Here is an 11,882-nt window from a genome sequence, read left to right as displayed (position 1 = left end):
CTAAAATTTTATAAAAGAGTAAATTTATTTAATATTATAAAAAAAATACTAATTTGTCAAATTTTTTGTTAGGAACTAATTTATCTTATTCAAAAGTAGTTAGTGATCAAATTACGTTTTAAAAAAATCATAAAAAAATGGTCATAACTATCATTTTAGTGAAATGAAAATCAATAGTGCAAGATTTTCATAACATATTATTGAATATATGTTTGTGTGATAATATATAATACTATCACTTAAAAAGATCACATAATATTTATTACAATCTTGACAATTGCCTTAAGATTATTTAACAGCCTAAATTTACATCACCTTAAATAAAGTATACACATATATATATAGCAATATTGAATCCAAATTATTAAATATGTGCTAGCCTCAATCATGAAGGACTAATTAATGCATGTAACATATGAAAATCATTTTTGTTAGGGACTTACCTTGAAGGGAAATGAAGAAGAAGAGGGAGGTGATGAGGCATTGAAGATGGTAGCTTCAATTGTTCCATGAAGGATCTTAGGCATTTCATCATCATCTTTTGCCATGTCCTCCTACTAACTTCAAATATTCACAAAGATAACAAGTAGGTAATAAGACATATGATAGAATAATAATAACTACTCTTGGCTAGTTTGTCAATTTAATTAGCATTACCAATTATGATACACATTATTACATATATAAATAAAAGAAAGTGAGTTTTCTTTTGCAAGTGAATATTGAAGAAGCAATAAATAAATAAAGGGGAACCTTGGAATTGAATTGAAAGTTAAAGCAGCATAAGAAAACTTTGTATAACGTTGCACAATTGAAGAACCAACCTTCAAGTATTTTCCATCACAAAGTTTTAACTACAAGTTAAGTTTCTTAAGTCCAAATCAGAATTTTACCGTAACCATTAAGCACCAATCAAAATACTAGCTCTCGTATAGTCTCAGTATATTACATCATCATACCCTTTATCAATCAACACACTAAATTCATTTATCTTTGTATTAATTAAACTTAAGCATAATACAAAGGGCTAGCTAATAATAATTCTTTTGTTACTGTTTCATTGTCTTTTAATAACGATCTATTTAAGCTTTGACTAGGAATATTCCCTATTTTTTGTGTTTGCATTGTTGGTTGGTTGATTATAAGGTCTCACTTTTCAAGATTCATCGAATATTCATTCTTTTGAATTAATTTTAAATTTAATATTTTTGCAATAATTAACTTCATTTACATTATTCCTTCTTAGAAAAAAAAAAGTATACACAATTGCAGGGTCCTATGAAAATGACGGCTGACATTGAGAGAAAGAGGGGGGAAAGTTAGTTGGAAGAAGTTAGTTATGTAGGTTAGGATCGATATATATAGGAGGGTTTAGTAGTTTAGACTTAATTATTTTATTATTGTTAGTCTCTCGTAATAATTTTATTAAATTTTAAAGTTTCTTATAGTTTAAAAGTATATATATAATTTGCCAATGAGTTATAATTTAAATGTCATAATTTNTTGAAGTCATATTTTTTTATATTTTGATAGTATTTTTATTATTATTTTTTAAATTAAAAGTATTATTAAATAATAAAAAAATACTACTTTAATTTTAACAACATATTTTAAATATTGTTAAAATTGTATAACTACCATAATCATTGTTACTCTTAAAATAGATCCTTAAAGTACACATTAGCAAAATAATAAGTTAAAAATGTGTGTAGAGAATTTATGTCATCCAAATATTTCCCAACCATTAAAGTAGGACTGTAAGATGATTTGAAGAAGGGACATACTTTTTGCTGAGGTGATTCCTTTGCCTCAAAATAGGAACCACTACATATAATAGTGATTGAGCCAAGTTGAATTCTTGATCACTAATTTCCAAATGTAATGCTCCAAAGATTTTGCTTATAATTGCTACCAACAAAAGCAAACAGCTTTGCCACAATCGGTTCGGTTTCAACGATTTTTTTTTTTTTTTAGTGACTAAATAGAAAAGAAAGAAAAAAAGAGACAAAACCAAATTAATTGGCTAGGGTCATATCTAAATCTATTAGATGTTGAAGCTCACTCCATGGTTGGCTCCAATTCGAGTGAATGTCCGCGACAGAAGCAGCTGCTTTAGCCATACAATCTGCAACACTATTTGCAGTCCTCTGAATTAAAAGAATAGAGACTCTCCAATTCCAATTCCTGAGATCATCTGCAAACATCAAATGAGAAAATTTTGGGCCACCCCTAGTGACAGAAACTGGTTTCCACACACCCTCGATCACCTTATGAGATATATAGCAAGCAAGTCTTTCCATACAAAACACAAATAAGTAAGGAGACATTGGATCGCCCTGTCTAAGCCCCCTTCTAGGAGCAAAACTATCCAATCTGTTCCCATTCCACATAATAGAAAGAGATGATGCACGGACACAAGTCATAATCAAATTAATAGTGATGATAGGAAAACCAAAAGCAACGAGAGTACTCTCCAAAAACCTCCAATCCACCCTATCATAAGCTTTTTCAAGATCAATTTTAAAAGCAAGAGTACCTTTCTTGGATTTTGTGTGATTTTGCAATGCACACGGGCCATCTTGTTAGACGCACCCCTCACATTCCAGGCTATGATATTGAAACTATCCATAAAAACAGCAAAAAGAGAGCTCCAATAACAAACCCGAGACTCAACATGATGTCCCTGTCTTCGACGATTCTGCCTTTAATGGACTCTCAAGTTGCAGCCCAATTTTCTCCGTCGAAACTTGTACCATACCCGCCGTCGATACTCCATCCTTATCTACTGGTGAATTCTGCAAAGAGTTTGGGCGAGGACGCTTTCGCACAGTGCCATTTGTTGTCTCACCTTGCTGCTGATAATGAACATTGTGCTGGGTCCCCGAAGAAGCCACACTAACCGGTTTTCCAATATTGATGCCCCTGCTTAAAAAAGTTGTAGCTAGTGGAATATTTACGTATTAAATTAAAGGACAAAAAGAAAATATCAACACAGTTGATAGTTGAAGGTTGTAGAAGACTTAGAGAATGGGGTTAAATTTATGATCTTCTTTTACTTAAATGAAATTAACCCTTTAAGGCAAACTTTCAATCTAAATCTGTTTGAACTCAGCAGTGAAAAATTTATGAGACAATTTTATTTTGTCTCATGAAAATCAGAAAACAGAACAAAGCAGAGAAGAGAGAAGCTAACACCATCATGTATCCTGGTTCGATTGTCTTGTGCAATACAACCTACATCCAGTCTCCACCACAACAGTGGTAGAATTTCCACTATAGTTAAAGTATTACATACATCAATTCATAGGATTGACACAATCCTTTCACACTCTAGTTCTAACCTAACTTGACTTGGCTATGCTAATACCTAATTCTTCACTCTTAGTGCTAACCCAACTAAGAAAGGGATATCTCACTGGTACAAGATACAAGACACTTGATCAACCTAAAGAAATCTGAAATAACTCTAGGTTTTTCTCTCATGTGTATCTCTCTGCCTTTTTCCACTCTTAGGCTCTTTCAATGAAATACCTTTTTCTTAACTAGTTCCTTGACATACTTCTCTTGATGAATGAAAATACCTTTTTCAGTTTGTTTAATTTGTAGCCCAAGGAAAAAATTAAGTTCACCCATCATACTCATGTCAAATTTATTTGTCATGAGTTTTCCAAATTCACTACAAAGGGATTCATTGGCTGATCCAAAAATAATGTCATCAACATATATTTGGACTAGAATGAAAGAATCATTAGAATTCTTGATGAATAGAGTAGTGTTTGTTAGTGCCTCTTTGAAAATTATTTTTCAAAAGAAAAGAGCTAAGTCTCTCATACCAAGCTCTAGGAGCTTGTCTCAAACCATAGAGAGCTTTTGATAATTTGAAAACATGGTTAGAAAGCTCTTTATTTTCAAAACCAGGTGGTTGCTTCACATACACTTCTCTATTTATCACACCATTCAAAAATACACATTTCATATCCATTTGATATAATTTAAAACCACAAAAAGCAGCATAAGCTAAGAGAAGTCTTATGGCTTCCATTTGGGCAACAGGGGCAAATGATTCATCAAAGTCTATTCCTTCTTCTTGGTCATATCCTTGTGCCACTAGCCTTCCTTTGTTTCTTGCAATGCTACCATCCTCTCCTAACTTGTTTCGAAATATCCACTTAGTGCCGGTCACTTTCTTTTCATTAGGCCTTGGAACCAATGTCCACACTTGGTTCTTCTCAAACTCAAGAAACTCATCCTCCATTGCTTTTACCCAAGAAGGGTCACTTAGGGCTTCTTTAACATTCTGAGGCTCCATTTGAGAGAGAAAAGCCATGTTTGATTCTTCATTTGCTTTTCTAGTTGAAGACCGAGTCTTAACATCATGAGATACGTCTCCAATGGCAAATTCCTCAGGATAATTCTTTAAGAATCTCCATTCACGAGGTCTGATGAATTTGGAGGCAGATTCAGTCACCAAGGGATTAAGGGAACTGCTGGTTTCAGGATCTCCTTCAGATTCATGAACAAAATGGAATTGTCTCTTAAATTTTCAGCAACTGCAATTTCTAGTTCAACTTGTCCAGAATTTTCATTTTCATGATTTTGTGTAGTCTCATCGTCTTTTTGAGCTTGATTCCCTGCATCACAATCTTCCAAAATACTTTGCACCAAGTTAGTATCACAAAATGTAACATGTATGAATTCCTCAATAATCCTAGCATCTTGATGATAAACTCTATATGCTTTACTAGTTGTGGAATATCCTACAACTAAGCACTCATACGCCGTTGGATCAAATTTACCCAAATTATCTTTGTTATTAAGAACAAAACATTTGCATCCAAAGATGTGCAAGTACTCCAAGTTTTGTGGGTAATCTTTCCAAAGTTCATAAGGAGTTTTCTTCAAAAATTTCCTTATGATAGTTCTATTCAAAATGTGGCAAGCAGTGTTAACTGCTTCAGCCCAAAGAAATTTTGGAACATTGCTCTCACAAAGCATAGCTCTTGTCATTTATTGAATGCTTCTATTTCTTCTTTCCACAACACCATTTTGTTGTGATGTCCTTGGATAAGAGAAGTTCTGAGATATTCCAAATTCCTCACAAAAGGATTCAAATAAATGATTTTCAAATTCGGTTCCATGATCACTTCTTATAGAAGAGATCTTTAAATCATTTTCATTTTGAATTTTCTTGCAAAATATTTCAAATGCCGAAAATGCTTCATTTTTTGTGTGCAAGAAATAAAACCCAACCAAACTTAAAATAGTCATCCACAATCACTAAACCATAATGTTTACCACCTAAGCTTTGAGTTCTTGTTGGACCAAACAAATCAATATGTAGCAATTCAAGTGGCCTTTTAGTAGAGATGTCTTCCTTTAGTTTAAATGAACTTTTTGTTTATTTTTCCATTTGGCAAGCATCACAAGTGATGTCTTTGTCAAACCTTATCAAAAGAAGACCTCTTACTAAACCTTTCTTGACAAGTTTGTTTATTTGAAACATACTTGCATGGCCCAATCTCGTGCCATAGCCACTTTTCCGAATCTTTAGAATGAAAGCATGCTACATTTTGATCCTTTAGTTCATCAAGTGTAAGTCCATACACACTATTACAATGCTTAGCAACAAAAAGCAATTCATTAGTCTTTTCATGTATCACACAGCATTCAAGTCTTTTAAGAGTCATTAAATATCTTAAGTCACACAGCTGACTTATACTCAAAAGATTGCGCTTCAAGCCACTTACCAAAAAGACATCATCAATAAAAGTAGAGTGTTCATTACCTACTTTTCCAACAGCAACTATTTTACCCTTTCCATCATCTCCAAAGGTCACAAACCTCTATCATACTGGTTTAGTTTGATGAAGTAAGTTGACCTTCCAGTCATGTGCCTTGAGCATCCACTATCTAAGTATCACATATCCTTTTTGTTCTTGGATGCTAGGCAAACCTGCATGAAAAACTTCAAGTAACCTTAGATATCCAAATTAATTTAAATCCTTTGAAGTTAATCCATCTTGGTTGCCCAAGTGCATTGAAATCACAAACAACATTGTAAATTTGGTTTCCCACAACTCTCTTCTCAATGAAACATTGTGCATATGAGTGACCAAATTTTTTGCAATTAAAACAATGATTTTCTAATGCACATCGTTGAAATTGAGGTGAGTTATTGTGCTGGAAATGATTAAAGGGCTGAAATTTTTTGATTTTTGGAAGAGGTGCATTTCTTTTGACAAACTGGTTTTATTATAATTGTTCCTCTTTACAAAAGCATTTCCGCTAGAGTTTTTGAAAACTTTTGGATTTTTCGAAAATGAGGTTTTGTTGTAAAATGGTGGTTTCTTAAAGGCAACCTTATTTTTCAAGATGTACCCCAAACCTGACCTATTTGAAGTAGGTTCCGTTCTTGGTGAAGGCTCAGTTTCACCTGTGTAAACTTCATCAAATTTCTCCTCAAATGTGTGAACATAACCAATACCAGATTTATTGGATGTAGATTTAGTATTTGATGAAGAAGCCACAAATTTCATAGAGGAATCATTAAAAACTGCACTTTCCTTGGTTATATAACCTAAACCAGATTTTTCAACACAATGGTCTTTGGCTTGCAAGTAATTTGTCCAAGTTACTAGAACTTTGAACAAATTTTGCTAAGTCACCATTCAGTCTTTTAATCATATCATTTAATTTTTCATTTTCATCAATTAACTCTTGAGAAGGATCCACAATGTGCTTTCCTTTTAATTTTTCAAGTTCAGATTTTAGAAATCTGTTTTCTTCAATAATGTCCAAAGCACATTCAGTTTTCTTTATTTTTTCTTTTAAAAAATTATTTTTAGTTTTTAACACATCTTTTTTAGATCTGTATTTATTGTACTTATCTAACATTTTTGAGGTGTTTAGAGTAAGATCATCAATTATAGCATGTAAATCATCTATAGACAAGTCATAGTAATTTACCTCATCAAGATGATTATTTCTAGCCATGAAGTAGGTTTTATCTTCACCTTCAGAATCTTCTTCCTCATTGGAGTCGTTCTCAAGATTCTCCCAAGCTACCATGAGCACTCTCTTCTTTTCTTTCTTTCTTTTGTCCTCCTTCTTGAGCTTCGGACAGTTTTGCTTGAAATGTCCAACCTCCTTGCAATGATGACACGTCACCTTGCTCAAGTCCAGCTTGTGTTCCTTTGACCTTGAACCCTTGTACTTGCCCTTGTTCTTCATCATCCTTCTAAATCTCCTAACAAAAAACATAAGCTCATTATCTGAAATACCATCACTAGACTCACTCTCTTTTGATTCTATTTTTGACTTGAGGGTTATTCCCTTTTTTTTTTTGAGTTCATGTTTGTATGTGTGGTTTCATAAGCAAGGAGTTTTCCTCTTAACTCATCATATGCTATAGGGCTTAGGTTATTGCTCTCGGGTAGAACAGTGGCAGTGGTTTCCCATTCCTTTGTGAGGCTTCTAAGGAGTTTTCTCACTAGAGTTTGTTCTGAGTAGTTTGTACCCATAGCATTAAGGTTGTTGATTATGATTGAGAATCTCTCAAACACTTCATCAATGCTTTCTCCATCCTTCATATTGAACATCTCGTACTCTTTTCGCAGCATATCAATCCTCGTTTCTTTGACTTGTTTAGTGTCTCTGTGTGTAACCTGGAGTTTCTCCCAGATTTCTTTGGCTGTCTTGCATCTAGATACCTTTTGGTACTCTTCAAAGCTGATAGCACAATGAAGAAGGTTGATGGCTTTAGCATTCAGTTTCATCTTCTTCTTATCGTCTTCATTCCACTCAGCTTCTTCTTTTGGAGTCACTACTCCATCAGCACTTGTTTTTGTTGAAATCTTGGGACTGCTCACAACAATCTTCCATATATTGTAGTCAATGGATTGGATGAAGATCCTCATCCTCTCTTTCCAGTAGGCATAGTTCTTTCCATTGAAGAAGGGAGGCCTATTGTTTGACTGGCCTTCAGTTAGAGTGTAGGCAACCGTGGTTGTGCCCAAGTTGTTCGCCATTGGACCTTTGCTCCAAGCGGTGAAACTTGATTCTTGAGACCAAAGCTCCTGGTACCAATTGAAGGTTGTAGAAGGCTCAGAGAAGGGGGTTGAATCTATGACCTTCTTTTACTTAAATGAAATTAACCCTTTAAGGCAAACTTTCAATCTGAATCTGTTTGAACTCAGCAGCAGAAAATTTATGAGACAATTTTATTTTATCTCATGAATATCAAAAAACAGAATAGAGCAGAGAAGAGAGAAGCTAACACCATCATGTATCCTGCTGGTTCGGTTGCCTTGTGCAATACAACCTACATCCAGTCTTCACCATAACAGTAGTAGAATTTTCACTATAGTTAAAGTATTACATACACCAATTCACAGGATTGACACAATTCTTTCACACTCAAGTTCTAACCTAACTTGACTTAGCTATGCTAATACCTAATTCTTCACTCTTAGTGCTAACCCAACTAAGAAAGGGATACCTCACTGGTACAAGATACAAGACACTTGATCAACCTAAAGAAATCTGAAATAACTCGAGACTTTTCTCTCATGTGTATCTCTCTGCCTTTTTTCACTGTTAGGCTCTTTTAATGACTCTCTCATTTATCCTTTTACCTCAAGAAATTATAGAAAGATAAACATTGAAAAGTAAATTACAATCAGTAAAACATGAAGGAGATTGACTCATCAACAGCCTCTTTGCTATGTGATAAACTAGATTAGCTAGCCTCTGATTCAGTTCTTCATTCTGGCGGAATGCTCCTTTCACTAGGAAGCATTGTCCAAGTAGATGAACTTCTTCAGAGAGCTCTTCTCAGAACATACACCTCAAGAACACTGGTTATCTCTCCTCTAATTTTTGAATGGTGAACCAACTTCTTTTGTATCTCCTTGCATGTTGCTGAATTGCACTCTCCTAGGTCGACTCTCGAGCTTTGTGCTTCACCAACCCACCATCTCACTTTTTCCCATTAATCCTCAAAATAAGAACTTTGGTTCTGACCTTCTCTTGTTGACCGAAAGCCACACAGCAGTAGAAATAGACATTTTCAATGGTAAACCCAGATATTAGCCATTGAAAAAGCAAATTGATCCCCAAGACACATATATGACTGTAGATGCACAGCAGTGAAGAACAAAGATCAACTTTCCCAAGTATCCCATATTCGGACTGGCAGAGAGTTGGGAAGAAGAGAAGATAGCAGTATGCATGCAATAAGAAATGAATTACCTTTAACTTTTGCCTTAACTTGATTTGGTTTGATATGGTTGATTAGACCTCAACCTTTCTGTGCTTAACCTTCTCTTTCTTTCTTCTTCTGTGAACAACTTAGGAACTAAGCTTTCTCTCTTTCTTTCTCTAAATTCTGACTGAGACAGGAAAAAGTGAGCGTAGCTTTTTGTGAAAGCAAATAGGAGGAAAATGCTTGCTGTTGGACTTGGATCAGATATCCATCACGCAACCCGTTTGATTACATTGGCTCAACTGGTTTCATTTCTTTGAATTCTTTGGTCTTCTTTTGTTTGTACAGCCCATCAGTCTGGTTTTGATTTCATCCAATTGGGCTGCTGTTGTGTATTGGTTTTGGCCTGCATTACTTAACTAAAATGATTAACAACTAATTGGATAATTAGTCCAATAATTTAATGTTTGTTATTATCAATTATATTAGTTAATTTCTTAACTCAACAATAGTTGTGTATTGGTTTTAATATGATGTATTGGCTATGATTTTTGGTATATTTTGGACTTTCATATCTTATTTTGATCGAGTAGAAGATATGTTTTTGTTTTAATTTTCGTGTGTATTAGAGTGTGTCTTGGCTAATTGTTGTTGTTGTTCTTATTATTATTATTATTATTATTATTATTATTATTATTATTATTTAATGTCCCTACGAGGTAAAGTGCATGTGATCTTGAATGTTAATAATGCAAATAAATGTATTGTCCAGCATATATTATGACTTTAAAGGTGGTTTGTTGGAAATGTGGGATTCTTCCATACATAAAGCAACGCACAGAACCTACATACTCTTTAATTTGTATCCCACTATGACCCATATTATTCCACTTTTGATTTCATTTCATTCATATGTCATTTGCGAAACTACAAATACTAAATACACAAACAAACAATATCATAGAAATTTTTTCCTTCTTCATACACTGTTAGTGGACCATCGTTGAACAATTAGTTCCATTGAACTTCAGTTTCTCTTAATGAAAATCATGCAACTTCTTGAAGTTTTTAAATTATCATAATCCATCTTTTATAATCCAATTCCGAGTTTTCTAAGTGATTCTCATTTTCAAATAATATACTCCGATCCTTTTTTTTTCTTTTTTATTTGTCATTTTGGTTGAATACACAATTGTTAAAAAAGAAATAAAAATTAAATATGATATAAAAATAAGTAGAAACTCGTATGCAACTAACTGTTAATAAATTTTATATTAGATGACAATTTAATCAAATATATCAAAACATCTAATAATTTTTAACGGTCAGTTTTATATATAAAGACAGTTGCATGTGAATTTTTATCGTAAAAATAACATAACCAGATTAGAAAAGTATGATAATTTTCATCACTTTTATATATTAAGATATATTCAATATTTCAACGTTAAATTTTATATAAAATGCTGAAAGATATTATAATGCAAATAAATAAATTAAAGTGACAGATAATAATAAATAGAAGTAGTTTTTTTTTTAATTTCTTGGATAAAATCATTGATATCTAAATCGTATTATAAAGTATTGAATAATTACAAATATCATAAAAAAATAAGAGCCTCCCAACAATTTTCCTTTAATGATATTTTAAATTATTGTTATCTAACAATTTTTATAACGAATAAAATTAATTGCTGACAAAAATAATAATAAATTAGTTCTAATCTTTTAGAATATTAGACAAATATATTAATTCCTAAAAATTAAAGTAAAAAAAGACAAGTAAATATGTAAAATTGTTTAAAAAGTGGCAAGTTAGTACTTCATTTTTCTAAAGTATTAATAATATGATATGGAAAGATTAAATTATTTGAAATTTATTTAAAAGAGATAAGTTTGTCTTTTTTTTTCAATTTTATTATAGATTAATTTGTCTAATATTCTAAAATATTAAATTATTTGGGACGCGACATTATTACTTTTTTTATTATTATTTCTAACTCCCCAATAATAACTCAACTTACTTACCAATGACAATAACTCGTTAAAGTGACATCAAAATTCAAAACTACAAAGTAGAAAGGAACATCAACCTCCTTCCAAACTTGACAAATGAACTTACTAATGAATGCCTCCAATTATTTGGATTTCTATATCATCAATCTTTCCATGTCATTATTTTCTCAATCATAATATACTATTGGACAAATGCAACGTGAAATTTTGTGATATTAATCATTCCACGAAGATCAAATTCAAACATTCCAACTTGGATTCTCATCACAATGATGAACCCCACCATGAAAGGGTCACACATTCACACTCCACAAAAACAAAACATATACACTAGCTTAGGAATAAAAACGAAAACAAAATTACAATCCTTTTTGGTGGTTAAAAAATTACCATTCGCTCACTTCATGCTGATTATGTTAGAGTGCTATATATTTCTTTTGTAACTAAACATTTAGTACATTAAAAGAAAAGAAAAATAAATGAATTTCTCCTTTTTTTTTCTTTTGCTTTTTTTGTACATGTAATGTAAGTATTAAGGAACTATGATAAATAAAAAAAAAATACTAGGAAAAATATCATTGAATATCACACACAAATTTATAATATAAAAAAAGGTGAGCCAAAGGGGGGGAGAGAGAGAAAAACAACAAATCAGAAACAGACA

At 32.4% G+C, this 11,882-nt stretch overlaps 1 protein-coding gene across 1 annotated transcript in view; it reads right to left on the bottom strand.

Annotated features, from left to right (window-relative positions):
• Positions 1–664, bottom strand: part of LOC107614887 (phospholipase D alpha 4-like) — a 7,723-nt gene extending 7,059 nt beyond the window's left edge. The window contains exon 1 of the mRNA XM_021111721.1: positions 444–664. Within this exon, the coding sequence (XP_020967380.1) occupies positions 444–548 (105 nt within the window). The 5' untranslated portion in view covers positions 549–664. The remainder of the gene's footprint in view (positions 1–443) is intronic.

This window comes from Arachis ipaensis, chromosome B09, assembly GCF_000816755.2.
Source record: "Arachis ipaensis cultivar K30076 chromosome B09, Araip1.1, whole genome shotgun sequence".
NCBI lineage: Eukaryota > Viridiplantae > Streptophyta > Magnoliopsida > Fabales > Fabaceae > Arachis > Arachis ipaensis.
The sequence above is the reverse complement of the archived record's forward strand: the minus strand, read 5'-3'. Positions and strand labels throughout refer to the sequence as shown.